At 38.5% G+C, this 17,803-nt stretch overlaps 1 protein-coding gene across 1 annotated transcript; it reads left to right on the top strand.

Moving 5' to 3' along the window:
• The first annotated feature begins 1,080 nt into the window (after positions 1-1,080).
• opn4xa (opsin 4xa) lies at positions 1,081-17,803 on the top strand. The gene is given in 11 exon segments (XM_034208525.1): positions 1,081-1,217; positions 6,375-6,510; positions 10,975-11,096; positions 11,658-11,873; positions 11,982-12,153; positions 13,158-13,319; positions 13,581-13,688; positions 13,775-13,949; positions 16,241-16,384; positions 16,469-16,780; positions 16,783-17,803. Coding segments are annotated over 10 exon segments (1,656 nt in total). The 5' UTR covers positions 1,081-1,217; positions 6,375-6,376; the 3' UTR covers positions 16,894-17,803.

Here is a 17,803-nt window from a genome sequence, read left to right as displayed (position 1 = left end):
CTCTTCCCCCTGCTAGATGGAATCCAGAATACATCTCTACAGAAATTGCATTTTATTGATCTCTTTGTATTCAGACCTGCTGTGAACTGGCCAGGTGCTATGACAGTCAAACAAGAAGGCCAGATCACAAAGTACAAAAGGGAAATATTAAGAGCAAGAAGAGGCATTGCAACTTGGACTACCTATGTTGCAAATGTATTATCTTTTCAATTTACACACGGCATCTATTGCACGTCTGTCCGTCCTGGGAGAGGGATCCCTCCTCTGTTGCTCTCCCTGAGGTTTCTCCCATTTTTCCCTTTAAACTGTGGGTTTTCTTCGGAAGTTTTTCCTTGTACGATGTGAGGGTCTAAGGACAGAGGGTGTCGTATTGTCATACTGATATTTTGTACAAACTGTAAAGTCCACTGAGACAAATGTAACATTTGTGATATTGGGCTATATAAATAAACATTGATTGATTGAACTGTCTACTCAGTTGTGCATGAGATGATAAACATTGGGAAGCTTTTATCGGAGTGCTTTTCTCAAGAATCACCTTACACAAGAATGAGCAGTGAACAAGTCTGATTCTATGTAAAAGGTTTCAAAACCACATGACCTCTCTTTGCAATTCTCTAAGCACCCAGTGGGAAGCAGCAGCAACAGGGCTGTGTCATTTTCTCAGTCAGCCGAGGCATCTGATGCCGACATACAATTGTGCTACTGAGAATATTATATATACACAAAAATCAATGCTTATAAAAACTACTTTACAAAACACACAGATTTAATTTGAGGTAATGAAACTACAACAGTGCAAGGGGAATTTTGTGTAGCTTATTTTCTATCTGAAAGTTTTTTATAGATTAAACAAAATAAAATGCCTTAAATATGATGAGCCTCACCCTTAAACAGCAGACCCTCATGCATGCACACACACACACCACACACTGGCTTGATCGATGTATTTTGCCATGTGAGAGCTGTGTGTGATGGGTAGCCAGCAGGGGGATGGGTCAATGGGCTGCTGCTCACTTTCTGTGTATTCTCATATTCTCTAAAGCACGGGAAGCAGCAGCGCACTGTGGCTGCAGCGTTTGAGAGATTCTCCTTCTAACTCCTTCTATTTAAATCTGGATTTTTCACCAGCATTTTTACATGCGCTGCGGTGTGTCTCTGATCCTCTTTACAGTCAACTGCAAACATAAAGAGGAAAAGGGACTACATTGTCTGAGGTAAAGTAACAATGTTTTCTTATTATAACAACTTGTCTTTATGTATGTTCTTCAGTTGTATAATACCATGTACAGTATGATATGTAAATCTATGAAAATCAACAATTTGACACATATTTAATTTAATTTTCTATAGTTATTTTATACTATGCATTTTCAGAAGAACATGTGGTTTCCATACGCTACTTCTAAATATTTACATTCTTTTAAGTTTCAGCTTCCAGTTTAATTTGCATGTCTTATTAAGGGTCAAGCATTCTATGCAGATTTTAAATTCAGACACTCATCAGGATGTTAGCAGATCAATAATTGAATTGACCCCAAGCTGGGAATGTGCACACTGCAGGTGTCTCATCAATAACTAACCTCTTTTATAACTTGATTTGTATATTAAATTATTAACAAACACACTTGTTGATGCAAATCATGCTCTGTGTAATGTATACAAATACGTTCATCAGGAGAATGTCTTAATTGATTTACCAAAATAGGTGTAGTTTGTTTTAAAGGTATTATGGCTATCAAATGTATTTTTATATAAACTGAAGTATAAATATGAAATAAACTGTTCAAAAGGACAACAGGTATACAGACAGGACTTACTATCCTCTATCATCGTCATAGACCAATTTGGTTTTCATGAACACAAACTTTGCATCCATTTTTGACTAACAATTAACATATTCAATGCATCAGTAATGACATCTTCATAGAAGACGACAAAAGTTGCATTTCCCTTTTAGTCACACCAAATCAGATATGTATTTGATTAATGGGCCTTTAGCTTTTGAGACAATGCTTTGATGACTAATGAGGGGAAGTAAGAGGTGATTGTGACGCACAAGGCTTCACTGAGCACAGCAAGAGCTCCCTGTTTGGACCTGACTCCCTGCACGTCAATGTGTGCTCAACCCATCGTGCCATGATATAAATGTCTACATGCTAAGGCATTTTTCATGTATATGCATAACGAGCAGATTCCCTACTGCTTGGATGGATTAGCTACATTACCATCACATAGCTTTACATTGCCAACTGTGAGCAAGCAGACATGATTTATAACATGTTCTCAAATAAGTGATTAATGTGATAGATGTTTCAGAGTATATGATGTGGCAGAGAGCATTGTACTGTGCTAGAACATAACTCATTCCTATAATAGAGGCAAACAGGAAGTGGGTTTGCATGGATAAATGATGGTAACATTGCGTGACTCAACACGCACTCTTGATTCCATCACATTAACAAAGCAAAGACATTGTCGTATAATCACTGAGCAACGACCACATGGAACAGCATGTGAAAGTCCAGCCATTTTCATTATCAGAAAAGCCTTTACCTAATCAACTGTTTGATACATTTTCCTCATTTACTTGCAACAAAGTCCTCATTGGACCCTATTGACACATTAACAACTTCAACTTTTCCTTTCTTGTCTGTCTGACTGCCATCCATTTTTAAATCCTATGTTTCCTTACCAGAGTTGTTTTGAAAACATTATCTTTTCTCATTTGTTGGATTCATGCTCTTTTTGTTATTGTGGCTATTCTAAGAAGAGCTCAGAACAACTCTCAAAGCCCATTAGTTCAATAATACTCAGTGAGATTCTTCAGTCTCCAAACAGTGGGTCACTATTATTGTGATTAATAATTAATTCCAACTTATTAAACAATGTTTAATGATTGATATTACAACTTACCAACTGTGATAATCTTTTGAATTCTATAAGCTACAGAAATGTAATGTATTACAAACAAATACAGCATCTAAACTGAATGGTAGTGATGGCAGTTTGACACTGAAGCTTCGAACGGAGCTTTAACCCTGGACTTCCTATTCCATAGAAGCAGTGCTTCGAAGCTTGCTTCAAATCACGTGACATGTGACGTCCAAAGCAGCAACTGCTTCAAATCACGTGACATGTGACGTCCGAAGCAGCAACTGCTTCATTTCCTGAATCCAGTTTGGGCATTGGCCTGTCATCAGATTGTATTTGTTGTTGCTGCTGTAGCGGAAGTTTAGTACAATTATTTGTTGATTAAATACTCAAAATCTCCACCCTCCATAATTGCACTTGCTTCAGTTGCTTGCTACTTTCTAACGGCGGTGAGAGTGTGCAGTGACGCTATCCATCTTCTATCGATTAGATTTATGATTCGAAAATTATAAAAGTAGGGTAGACATGTGGATATTATCCGACTGAACAAAACTTGCATTTATCTAACAGGTTCGTTTTCCACTGACCTTATTTCAAGCTATTTTTCTATGGAGAAATCCCATTACTTTTTTGTCGAGGGAAACCGAGGGCAGCTTACTTCCGGATTTTAGGATGCGTCACTGCAACACTAAGTTGATGCGATTTGATTGGATTGTGAGGCAAGGGAAGTCAGCCGCCTCTGGCTTCCCTTGGCATGGCCCTGACCAATCACAGGTTGGCAGGGGCATCACGTGAGCCTCATCTGATTGGTCAATCCCTCGATTTTTTTACACCAAGGGAAGCCAGATTCGGCTGACCTCCTCTCGCAACAGTGAGTGCAATCTACTGTTTCACCATAACATCTAGAGGGGCGCTGTTTGTTTCACTCTTTGTAAAATACTCAATGAGAATGGGGGAGAGACGGGCCGGCAGCAACACACAGCAAAGGAGAATTATCGAAACAAAACAAAGTGTTTTTATTTATTTATTTAAATTATAACTATAATCCGAAAAAACAGGGGAAGCCTGGCTTCCCTTGGCATCCGGGAGAAAACGCCACTGCAGGTGACAGGTTGAAACCGTTTCAAATTTGAGCGCTTCAACACTTTATGACCGCTCTAAACAATGCGCAATGTGTGGGTTGTTGTCGTAGTTTGCGTTGTTGCTGTTGAATTGTTGTAGGCTATCATTATACAGTAGAGCAAGCCAGGAAGAAAGATAGGTCGTTCTGGCTCGGGAAACACTTCGAAATGTGGAGAAGTTGTGAACAAAAAGCCAATTATCAGTAATATAAAAACAGTTGAATATGTCAAGGAATAGATAGCCCAGTGGGTACAGCCGGCGGCCCGAATGCGGCGATGTCCTCCGCGCAGCTGGTTCATAGCCCGCAACGGATGTATTTTAATCATTGCTTTTCAACTTTAATAACTGATAAAAGGCCCTCTCCTCCCAACATTTTTTCCAGCACTCTCTAGTCTCTTCTCAATAACCCAATACACACAATTATCAATCTTTAATTGCAAATAGAACATGATATTCAGTCTTAGTGTGTGTGTGCATCGAATATTTTTCAAGGCAAAGATACGTTAAACCCACTGCAGCCTTGCACTTCGCCAGGAGAGGTCGCTGTAACTGAAGCTTCGAGAAATGAACCTATTTCCGACACAATTGTCCAAGTGGTTCGATACTTCATTCAAAGCTTCATTTTGCCATCACTACTGAATGGAAAATGTATGGGAGAAATTGGAGTCCTAAAAAAAGTATTTTTTATCAGGAAAAAGTTGTTATTGAAAGATTTTTATCGAACGAGAATTCCTAACACCTTTTTGTCACATCCTGGCCCTGGCTGATCGCCTCACTCCCTCACATGTGTATTTTCGCTCCCTGTTAATCACCTGCCTGGCCTCAATGAGCCTCAGCTGTCCCTAATGTTCCTAATGTGCTCCTCACCTGTGTATTTAGTCTGTGCTGTTTCCTTGGTCAGTGCCAGTTCGTATTTTCTGTATAGCAGAAAGTATTACAACTTTACAAGCATTTGTTGGTTGTTTTTTTGTTGCTTCTTTAGTAGTTTTCTGCCAAATTAGTTGGTTGTTTTTCGTTATTTCCAGTCAGTACATTTTTTGATCATTGCCTGTTTTATTTTTACCTTTTGGATTAAATGCTTGACTAAAGACCTTTTTGCCTGGTTGTGCTCTTGAGTCCTATTTTTTTTTGTTTGCTCGTGCCCGTACTTGTGCTTGATACTTTCAGAGCTGAAAGTATGACTGATCTTCTATTCTGAGAAAACATATATGAAAAGGAGTTGAACAGCTAGAAGAAGTGCTTCAAAGTCTCAAACACCTGTTCTGACACAAAGAGAACTACATATGTGAAGGCAGATTCATGGAACTCAGATTTGAAAAGTCAACTGTGTAAACACAAAGATAAAACCATGCATATTCATTCTTTATGGTCAGGTTTTTCAGATCTCAATCATTGTGTCACTGAACACTGAACAGTCATTTCCCATGTACAGCCATGTTCAATCAGACGTAAACATGGAAATCAATGTAGTAGATTGACCTCATATTAGTGTTGGATTGGTGTATCCATACATTCATGATCCACAGAACATTAGTGTCTGTGCAAAATGTTATAGAAATGTATTTGTTGTTTCGATTTTTCAATCTTGACCATAGATTAGGACCTACTGTACAAACAAACAGACATTACCATCTAGCCATGCTTGCTCAGGTGTACAGTTTTAAGGCCTTTAGCACTGTTTTGTGTGAAAGCCTTTCAATACTTTTCCCTATGCAGCTTGAAAGCCAGAAATGATAGACAGTGTGTAATGTCCAGCCAACCAAACAACATACTGTATTTTACAGTGTAGGCACGAGAACAGTACTGATTTGTCCCCACAACTTACAGATATACTTCCAAATGTTGTCACAGTGCCAACAGTAACCCAACATTTCCTGTAGAATTCAACAAAGTTCAAATTTGAATCAACAGTCAACTGAGAGGAAATGTGGGGATATCCTCCGATTTCCTATTGGAAAATACTGCCTTTAAATTGATAGAAAACGATGCAAACAAATGTAATGGTTTAAATACTGACACTTTGTAATGTTTGTAATTTGTAATTGTAACTATTACAAAGAAACCTCAACTAAGACAAGTAAGACAAGACAAATTACTTTGAGCCAAACTGACAAAAACTGAATAAAGTGTTGATGTGTAGGAATGGCTGAATAAACAGACATTATGCAGGCTTTATGCCATTATGTCTTATCTTGTTTTCTGGCCTCAAGACATTTTACTCGCTGATTATGATAAGTACTTTTTCATAGTGCCAGAGAGTTTACTGGGTCAGAGGGACAGAAAGGGAGATCGGGTTAGAATCAAAGTCTGTGAGACGAGCTTTCCATTGAGATAGACCCTCTGATGCTGACATCTGTGTGTGCGTGTGGTTGTTACAGAAATGGACCTGGATCCCGGATTCTATCGGCCGGTGGATGTCCAGGCTCATGCTCATTATATCGTTGCCTTCTTTGTCTTGGTGATTGGAACATTGGGTGTTACAGGAAACGCCTTGGTCATGTACGCCTTCCTCTGGTAAGTGAACAGGTCATTTTGAAGAATGTGCGTGTCTGTCCTTGCCAATTTAAGAGGTGCATGTATTTAAGGGGACTTATCACATTAGCCTACCCTTAGGCAACTGAGAAATAAAAGCATAGTATGTACTGTATAAGAGAAGCCAAATGAAATGATTTTTTAACACACAAGTTAATTCAACACACATACTCAAGTCGAGCGTAATTTATGCAAGACAGTTCAATTCAATGATGAATAGAAAACACTTATTCTTTATGTTCACATGTCAAATGTCACTGAGTATGTTAAAAAAAAAAAGCCTTTAATAAGCAGTTTTGCTTCTGCAAGTCTTTTTTTTAAGCATGTGTAAACAGGACACACACCTATTAATAGTACCTGTATATAACCCGCAAACCATGCTTCACAGTTCACATCACACCTTTTCTCCGAGACATGTTCCTAATGCATTATAAACCCACTGATCCCAGGAAATCAACTGGAACAGACTAGATTTTATCTTTTTAAAGCCTTCAATTTATCATGGAAAACACATCCTTTTTTAGTATGTAATCCTTCCATTTCAGCTGACATAATTTCCGGTATCTAAAAGTTTTTTCACTTAAATATTTTGTAAAATGTATGACACAATAGAGATATCAATAATTATTGGCTAATACCCATTTCCCTGTTTGGCAAAAATCCTGGTATCACTGCTGAGTAACCAACTCAAAGCAATTTTGCCAACAAATCCTTATTGCCCACTCATCAGTCTGTTTTCATCTGTGTGTACTGTGCAATTTACCTCTGCAGTTACATACATTGTTTAAAATGTTGTTTCTTGTATAGATTAAGGAAGCATTATTCTGCTGTTGACATTGTCAAAAGCTATCGATAGATTTCATCGTCCCAAAATGTTCCCTTTTAGAGTGTTATAATATTGTACATTTTGACATTTATGAAATCACCATTTGTTTTGTAAATACTTAATATGTAAATTAACTTAGAACTTAAATTGTCAGATTAATAAAGAGAAGTAAAAAGAACAAAATATACTACTGAAAGATAGTGTATTAGAAGCTTTAAAATATCAAAAAGCATGTTTGACTGGATTGAGAGATGATGTATCTGATTGAATATATACATTTTATTGAATATTATAACTAGTAACATTTAACTAAATATATATATATATACCCGTGCCAAATATTTAGAGACTAGCTTTTAGCAGTTCATGTGATGTACTTTCACAGTGTGCAGTGTTTTGATGTTGCAGAGATTTAGAGGACTGAATCCCACATTCAGTTCAGACACAATGTGTTCTTGCATTAGAAAGCACTGATGTCACAAGCACAGGCAGAGGTCTTTGCACCAGCCTCCAGGCATTCCATATCAGCAAGCCGTTCAGTGATTTTCTAGCTGTACTAAATAAATCAATGTGTCAATTCAATAATTAAGTCAGTTTCTCCCTTATAACCTCAGTACAATACCACCTAAACCGCGTAAATAGGGTAAACTAGCTCAAATGATAGTATTGCAGCTCAGGTTATTCCAATTAACTACTACTATACCAAGAGGAGATCCCATAATGTATGTACCCCATTATTATTATAAATCCCATTCATATCTCTATTTTGGGAGCAACCTTTGGCATTGAATATATGAACAAACCATTCTGCAAGCTCATGTATTTTTGGAAAACTTTTTTCTAATTTTAACACATCTTCAGGGTCAAAAACTCTGATCTCATCTTCCCCATGTTTATTTTAATACAAAAAGATTTGATTAGAATGAATGACTGTAAAGTCACTGAAGCTTACACCAGCGTTTGTTACATACAGTGCACTATGGCTCCTCCTGGGTATATAGTAATACACTGCATGCAGTGAAGGACCAAGCGTTAGATCAAATCCTCAGCCTGACATGATTTCTGCATTAAGGTCCAATCTCCATTGACACACAACCATCTCAAATGTCGCACCACTCAATCTCCATGGTAGTCACTCTTCAGTATATACCCACTCACCTGCATGTAAACACACAAATACAATCCGACTTGTTTGTCTGTTGTACTGTTTTTTGGTCTTTTCGCATTGAGTGAGCAGAACAAGGAGGACTATGCTCATAGGCTAAATGGAGCTGATGTAACTAATATGTCACTATGTGAACATATGGTATTATCTTTTTCATTTAGGTCAGGAAACAAATATTCTTTGACCATCTGTGGACCTATATTCACTTTGCCTTTCCGGTCACAATAGATAACAAATGTATGTTTAGAAATATGAATGTAACATTTTCACTGACACTGATTACACCACAGATCAAAGACATCAAAAGCTGCGATAAATAGTTCATATTGTGAAGCATGCATTTACAACATATACCAGCTGGGAAGAGACCAAGGGGTAGACCTAGGACCAGGTGGAGGGATTATATCTCTTCGCTGGCCTGGGAGCGCCTTGGGATCTCCCAGTCAGAGCTGGTTGATGTCGCCAGGGAAAAGAAAGTTTGGGGCTCTCTGCTGGAACTGCTACCCCCGCGACCCGACCACGGATAAGCGGAAGAAGATGGATGGATGGATGGACAACGTGATGTGATGTCCCCAGTTCACCAAATACAGAAAATCGTCACACATTGGTCGGCTGACAATGTTCCTGGCGGCTTGTTTCGATGCAAAAAAAAAAAGGCAGTCGCTTTTATTTATACAGACTGTTGCCCAAAAGCAATCTGACATCTGTATGTGTGTGCAGCGAGCTATGGCATCCTACCAGAATGTTATCGAGCACACACCATGCATTAGCCTTCAGCATGACCATCTGTGCCAACACACAGCCTTAGAAAAGCACTGGCATCATCTGCTGCAAGCCCGCTGGTTCCAAGCTCAGTATTTTTCATAAAACTCTACAAGTTAATGTTTAGATTGGATGAATGACTACATATCCAGCATGCCCCAAGAAATGCTGCAATTCGACTTTCCTGAAAGTATTGGCTTTGACAATTAAAAGTTAAGGTGCTTATTTGTTCTGGGAGATATACCTTGCTGTGTTGCAGTCTTGGGAGAAACACAAATGAATACTATAGAAATCCATTTGCTGCCAATACTGCTTGGCTTTTATGGATATCCTGTAGACATTTGGTGTTTCCTTGCTGTCCTCCTAATACATTTAGAAGGTCAGTTATAATTGGTTTTCTCTAATAAAGTGGCTACTTTGTCTGACTCTTTTCTTCCTGTCACTGTCCTTACTGACTGTAACGAGTCAGCAGGGGAGTCTACTGAATCCATTAGTATGTGATATTTATTAGTTTTCCCACATTTTATAGTATGTACTATGTTCACAGGACAGTTGTTGTGTGTTCACCTATGATCTGGTGAATCCCCTACTAAGAGTTTCAATCTTTGGTGTGAATCCGTCTCAAGAGAATAGTGCTTTTCTTGATATCCTGTTCTAAGATTGGTGTGAAATTGAATATGCAGTTGTTCTGCATCTGCATATGTATTTTGTGTACTTGAGAAATGCCTGGATGTACAATAGATTAGCATGAATATCTGAGTATCAAATGCGAGCTTTCTAGACATACTCAAAATACATTGCGGTTCGTCAGAGTGTCCGATGTTGGTCTGCAAGGCACACGTTTTAAATAATTAACCAGCGGATAAAATAATGACAAATAATGGCAAGTAATGTTGAGGTAGAGTTAAGAGGAAAAGCTGAGTGTAGATAATACTAAATCGTCTTTAAATAAACAGAAACATATTAAATTGAGTGGAAAAGGTAATGTAGACGTACATTTTTAGTGTTTTCATTTAATGGTAGCTCGGATATTCTGATCGATACATAATGCAGAGAAGTTGTAATCATTGATTTACTTCAGTGTGAACAGTCTGCTTGGAATGGAATACAAAACGGTTCATTTAAAGTTAGTATTCAGTCCATGCTGTTGTTAGAATGCATTTTCAAATATAGCTATATTACTATTGAAAGTGGGTGTATGGATGTGCCATTGAAATGTATTTTCCCCCTGCCTATTATGGTAAGCAAGGTGGAATTGAGTTTGGAAGGATGAGGATTTGAGAGTTATTGGATGGATATTGCATTGGCCAGGTTATGAATCCCTATCCCACTACATGTCTGTACAGCACAGCCCCTAAGGACAAGTAATTTAAAAAACAACCTTTCAAAACAATGAGACTCTCCTTGTTATGAAACCTTACCCTGGATTTACATTCACAGACTGACATTCAAAAATACTTTTACAGTCTTAACAGGTATCCCAGTATAGTGTGGTTTAGGTACAAAGTGGAATAATGTAGTAACTATAATAAGCTAATAGAAATAATCAGATTTTGGATGTAGGTGTTTCTGAAACGCAGTGGATGTACTACAACAAAGTGGGATGGCATGAATGTTAACTAACATTTATCATATTGCTCTGCTTTTGTACTGACACGTTTGATTTGAAACTTTTCCATCGTTGTGTTTTTAGTAACAAAAAGCTACGGACTCCTCCCAACTTTTTCATCATGAACCTGGCAGTCAGTGACTTCCTCATGGCCATCACGCAGTCACCCATCTTCTTTGTGAACTCTCTCTACAAGGGCTGGATTTTGGTGAAACAGGTATTTTCTCCTTACAGCACAATAAACTCTTACAAACAGCTTCATCCTATATGTATCCATCAATGTTGTCTACGTATGGAGCTATGAATAACATATACTGTAGTACACATATATATATTTATAACACTAACATGTCCTTTTCCCATGTAATATACTGTATTTATTTTTAGAGTATCAGAATATACAGATATGTACCCTCGGCGTTTAAATTGTGTATTTGTGTTACTTATCTTAAGTTATACAACGCTGCACTCACATCTGCACACTTATATAAATATATTTAACATGTTCATACAAATGCTCAACTTTTTACTGTGATATCTTGTTTCAATAGTTACTTTATCACTTTATTTTTGCTGTATTATTATTTCAATTTGTATTCTATTTTATTTTTATTTTTACCTTGAGTGAATCCTGTTTTTCATTCTGACACTGTTGCTGCTATAAACGCCTGAATTTCCCCAAGGGGATAAATAAAGTTCCGTTCTGTCTTATCTTATCTTTCCCTAAAGAGGAACAAATCACATCAATAAAAACCTTTTCTCTCTGCTTTCCTCCACAGGCTGTAAGATTTACGCCTTCTGTGGAGCTTTGTTTGGAATAACTTCCATGATAAACCTCCTGGCCATCTCTCTTGATCGCTACATTGTGATCACCAAGCCTCTGCAGGCCATTCGCTGGACCTCAAAGAGACGCACCTGCCTCATTATCGCCCTGGTCTGGCTGTACTCTCTGGCCTGGAGCCTCGCACCCCTTTTAGGGTGGAGTAAGTAACTTAGTCTTTCATCTCCTTCCTCTTTTTATTCAACTATCCTCAGTTTTTTTTACTTTTCAACCTTAGACTTCCTTCTTATCTGTCATTTTATTTCTTAAGGTTCATACATACCTGAGGGCCTGATGACCTCATGCACATGGGACTATGTGACATCTACTCCTGCCAATAAAAGCTATACTTTGATGCTATGCTGCTTTGTATTCTTCATCCCTCTGGGCATTATATCCTATTGTTATCTGTGCATGTTCCTGGCCATCCGCAGTGCAAGCAGGTGAATGAATTAACCTAGGTGAATATGCAGCATGTGAATGCACTAAACACGATGAACATATGATTTAATTCAAAGCCAGCCTTAATTCCTTTAAAATCAGCATTGTACAATTTAACTGCAGATTATAGCATATGCTGAACCACTATAGCTCACACAACACTACTGTAATGAGATTTCCTAGAGGCTTGACATTATGCAATGCAATTTGTTTAATGTAATCACAAGCATGTTATTTATACTATGATGCTTGCTTCTGCATCTCCCTTTAGTTCTTCCTCTTCATTATTTATCTTTGTGCACATATGTATATATTTTAGAGATGCTGCACATTACTGTCTGGTCACTATTATCCTCTAAGTTCACCCTTCAGTATAAGACTGTAGCTGTTACCCAATTCAGAGGTATTCTCAAAGACTGAATACATCATGGCGGCTGTGGCTCAGTGGATAGAGTGCTGGACTTCGAATCAGGGGGTAACAACTTGCAAGTTCGAGTCCCACTGCAGTCAGCATGTCGTTGTGTCCCTGGGCAAGACACTTCACCCCAAATTGCTCCTGTGGGGATTGTCCACAGTACTGAATGTCGCTTTGGATAAAAGCGTCTAACAAGTGACATGTAATGTAATCATTAGGTTTATTATATAATCTTATTTATATAGATTTGTATAGGGACTTATAATGCCGCCAAGCAAGGATTCCTTTTATTGTTGTATCAACCAAGTTACAATGTATCTATCTTTAAGTATTTACCTTAAGGACATCATTCACTTAAAGGAATATCTTTACGCAACGTTAGCTTTGCTCTCAATCTGTCTTATTTTTTAAAACAATGACTAAAATACTTATCCAAGTACAGGAATAAGAACATTCCAATATACTCTTTGTTCGTTACCATAGTCCATGTTACATGATAACAACTATATGCAAACACAACACTGAGTTTTTTGTGTTTATTTTAATTGATTTAGCCTCTGAATAACGAATGTGTTTTTTCCTTCCTAACAGAGATATTGAGAAGTTGGGGTATCAGGTGAGGAAGTCAACCCTGATCCACCAGCAGTCCATCAAGACTGAATGGAAGCTGGCCAAGATTGCCTCTGTGGTCATCATAGTGTTTGTGCTTTCCTGGTCGCCCTATGCATGTGTCACCCTCATCGCCTGGGCTGGGTAAATATACAGTATGACAAGGGCTGTTTATGGTCTAATTATGTGTACTTGCTTTGGTGTGTACAGACAGTAAAGTAGCCTCAGGCATAATACAGGATGCTTGGTTGCACTGTGTAACTAATTTCAGCCATCAACCATATTTCACTTTTTGTAGAAAATCCTTAAACATGAGATAATGAATTGCTATTAGACAGGTTTAAACTACAGAACTAGTATTGTTACAGCCATTGGGCAATTTTACTCAATCTTTACACCTTTCAGATATGCAAGCCTCCTCACTCCCTATTCAAAAGCTGTGCCTGCTGTTATAGCCAAGGCATCAGCCATCTACAACCCTTTTATCTACGCCATCATTCACTCTAAATACAGGTAAGTGCAGTCATCCGTCTAATCAGTTACTTAAGCTTGAATGGAAATCTAGGGGTTGTGCTGAAAGTTCATTATTTTTTCAACAGGGACACCATGGCAGAACATGTTCCCTGTCTTCACTTCCTAGGAGAGCCCCCCAGGAAGAAGTGCATATCAGTGTCACACAGCGAGTCTTCCCTCAGGGACTCGATGCTGAGCAGACAGTCGTCTGGCTCCAAAACCAGGTTCCACAGAGTCTCCTCCATGTCTACGGTCGACACAGTGAGTTTGGCTTCGACACATGCTTTTGAGTTTCAGTGAATACAGAACAACAGGCATTATCAGCGGTTTACAAAAAACAACAATCACAGAAAGCTACATTATTTTCTGCATTTATTTTTTAACCCTGTTTTGTTATATACACTTTTGGCAAATAGAAGTCCCTGGAACTCCTTGTGTTATTATGTTGGTTTGAAACAATTCTATGCATTCATAACAATAAATATGCCATTTCTCTCTCACGAGGAAACCATGAAAAAGAAATCCTGTTAGTACCGCAATGTAATGGTAATATGAGTTGTCATACAGAGTCGCATGCAATGTTTCCCCTAGGTTGACTGCTTTGACCTTGGCTTATATAAGGGAGGACTACAGTGTGTGCTTACACAATTACACTACACTATTTTTTAACACTTTTAGTTTTTTAACATGATCTGTTACTTACTACAAATATCAATAAGTATAATAACATAAACTTAATCTTCACATCAGCTAAATTTAAACTTTAAAGGTCACCTGTTATGCAAAACATAACTCCAGGTTGGTGAAGCAACTCACAAAGTTTCAGAAAATACAACCCTCTCTCTTTTCCTCCTTACCCACATCTCTCCAAAGGGGCCTGGCCAGCAGCAGCTCCAAAGGGGCGTGGCCTGCAGCAGCTCCAAAGGGCCGTGGTTAGCATTAGCTTGGTTACATTTAAAGGGCCAGACCCAGAATCAGTACTTTAGTAACAGGGCTGAAATAGAGGGGATATGAGGCATGTTACAATGGGTGATCTGTTTGGTATTTTGAGCATGTTTTGAATAGATATGGCCCTATAATATATTGTTCAAATATAGTATAATAGGTGAGCTTTAAATAATTGAAACAAAGGCGCATTTGCGTACCAACATTGAGAGAGAGGGAGAGAGAAGGAAGAAGAGAAAAGAGAGGATAGATAGAGAGAGAGAGAGAGAGAGAGAGAGAGAGAGATATAGATAGATAGAGAGAGAGAGAGAGATAGAGAGAGAGATAGAGAGAGGGTTAGAGAGATATATAGATAGAGAGATAGAGAGATAGAGAGAGAGAGAGAGAGAGAGTAGAGATTGGATGAGATTGAGATTGAGATTTGCATATGAACTCAGGGCCGGCCCCTAGCACTGGCGTTGATTTTCGCCTAGGGCGCCAGATCTGTGGAGGCGCTGCGCTGGCAGTTCTGGGAGGGAAAAACATTTTTGACCGTTGGGGCTCATCCTAATTTTCTGCCTTGATGTAACAATATTCATAATTAAGTAGCCTAAATGTAACGTTTCATTTGCCCTGTACGATGGGCGCTGTAAGTGATGAAAATGGGGGATGTTGGTTTATCTAGCGCCCGCAGCTCACAGCCAAAATGCGAGTGAGCGAGGGAGGGTGCACCGGTGCTAGCTGCTCTAACGGATGTAAGAAGAAGATGTTTCTACAATAATGTGGAGGGGAGAGTTCTCTCCAGTCCGACTGAGAGGCTGATAACTACAGCTCAGTGAGGTAAAGGACTCTGAGTGTTTAGATAGTTCACTTTAGTCTAAGTTCAAACGGTTTGGTCACAATTTATGTAAACACATATTTTCAAGCCACTCCTTTATAATTAATGGGATAAACAGGTTTGAAATCATTCTAATGTATACTATAGGACAGTAACCAAAAATATCCTTTAAAACTGGAGAGATAAAAAAAAAGCATAAATAAATAAATGTTAAGGTAAAATAAGATATGAATGAACAACAAAAATAAAATAAGTTACATTCATTTGTTATTGGCTATGTTAGGTTATTGGTTATGTTCACATACTTATTTGATTACATCCACTTGTCTAAGATGACAACAGAGACTTTCGACCCAAACCCAGCTGTTGTCTTGTGGATGCAAGCAGCTAATCGCAGACTCAACCAGAGAGAAAGAAGTAGGCCTACATCATCAGCTACCATGTCTGACAGAGAGGAAGACAGTGAGGAGAACAGTCAGGAGGGTAGTGATGACAGCTTGTAGGATTATTGGTCGTGCTAATGTTGTCTTGTGTTCGCCTCTGCATGTGTGTTCTGTGTTAACCTCTGTGTGTTCTGTGCCGTGTGTCTGGCAAATAAAGACCCCCTCAAAAGTTACGGTTTATTTCATTTTAAGGATGAGCACCAAGCAACATCTCCAGGTGCTCCTTTGAGAACCAGGGCAAAAAAGTTATGTGCACCCCTGCTTATAAAGCTTGTTCACATTAATTACTGTAGTACATTCTTGCCTTGATTTACATGTGAATGTACACATGTGCATATCCCTTGTAGCAGGTTTGGAGTGACGTGGAGCTGGACCCTATTGATGAGGGCTATAGTCGGAAGTCCAGCTATTCCCTTGGAGCTTTGAGGGACAAAGATCCAAGGTCATTGGCTAACCATTCCAAGGGAGAGGGAAGCCACAGCCAGGAACAGGTAGGACATATTCCCATCATTTTAGGGACGTTTTTGAAGACGTAATTGGTCAGCACAATCATGTCGATTACTTTTGTGTTTTAGATCCACATCCCAAAGAGAGTCTCATCCAACAGATGTGATCACACCCTATCGCTGGAGTCTGTCAACACAGTAATGTGCCTGGCCATTGGGAGGAGAATGGAGGAGAATCCTGAAAGTTTGAATAAAGACAAGAGCCAGGAAGCAGGACAAGATAAAGACGATGAGCAATAACAGACTCAACAAGATCAGAAGGAGAGCGATGAGAAGGAGCTGGAAGTCCTCCTCCAGCCAGACTCTCTGGACAATATCGCGTCTGTGCACTCCCAAGTAGTCATCAGACTCGACCTAAAGAAAAGGCCCTCTAGACCCTGGCTATTGTGAGGGGAAAACAAAGCTCACAGAGTCTGAAGAGAGAACTGTTGCTCCATTTGCAGCCTCCGGACTGTTCTGCTCAAGTGTTTGAGTCCGTGCAGAGATTTCTATAAGCTAAATGTTTAAAGTGTTTATTTATCTATGTGTGAGCAGAAGAGTAAAGTTGTTTTTGTTGTTTACGAAGGTCTTTTAAGTAGCTTTTAAACTCTCAAGCGTTTAGCAATACAGTGCAATCAAATCCATTTGTTTAAATGTTGTTATGCATTCGTATCAACACTGTCACAGGCGAACAAAGAGAAATCTTACAAATGAAATCTCGACTTTAAATAACCTTCAAAATAAGGCAATTTATTCTAAAATGCACCTGTGTCTAAGGGGCCACAAACTTCAAGAACAATTAAACAACCATATTTATTATCAATTATCTTTATTTATTTTATTTTATGAGGAAGCAAATATATACGTGAGTTTACTTTATATCCACCTTTTGTTCATTTAAATGTGGTTAATATTTGAATGTCTATAATGCACAATTGGCAAGTTAATTAATCTTTTATGCCTTCATAAATCTTTGCAGAACTCAATATAATACATGTAATGCGCCAGAAACTGGTGCTTATCATATTTGTACGTTTTCTGATATAATGTGCTGTATCATGCGATATAAAACCGGTGACTTTCATTCACTGCAGCTACTCTGAAACCAGAGTTACATGTTTGATATAAAGTGTTTTGCTAACCAAAGGAAGTCATGTTGCATAAACAGCTACCATGTGCCATAGTCATAAAGGCACTTGATGCCCTGATGTATCTTCATTTATCATGCATTATGATTTTATAATAAGGATTAAGCCTGTATGTTCTCAGGAACACTATAGCACCGCAACAATCACTGACATTTTGCACCTTCTCCTTCTTGAATTATTGCATCTTTGTTGCTTTCGGTGCTATTGTTACATTTTAAACTATGGTCATTCATGTGTGTGTTTGTTGTGAGAAATAAACTTCTCATGTCGCTCTCAA

Source organism: Gymnodraco acuticeps, unplaced genomic scaffold (genome assembly GCF_902827175.1).
Source record: "Gymnodraco acuticeps unplaced genomic scaffold, fGymAcu1.1, whole genome shotgun sequence".
NCBI lineage: Eukaryota > Metazoa > Chordata > Actinopteri > Perciformes > Bathydraconidae > Gymnodraco > Gymnodraco acuticeps.
Note: the sequence above shows the minus strand (reverse complement) of the source record. Positions and strands in the feature narration are given on the sequence as shown.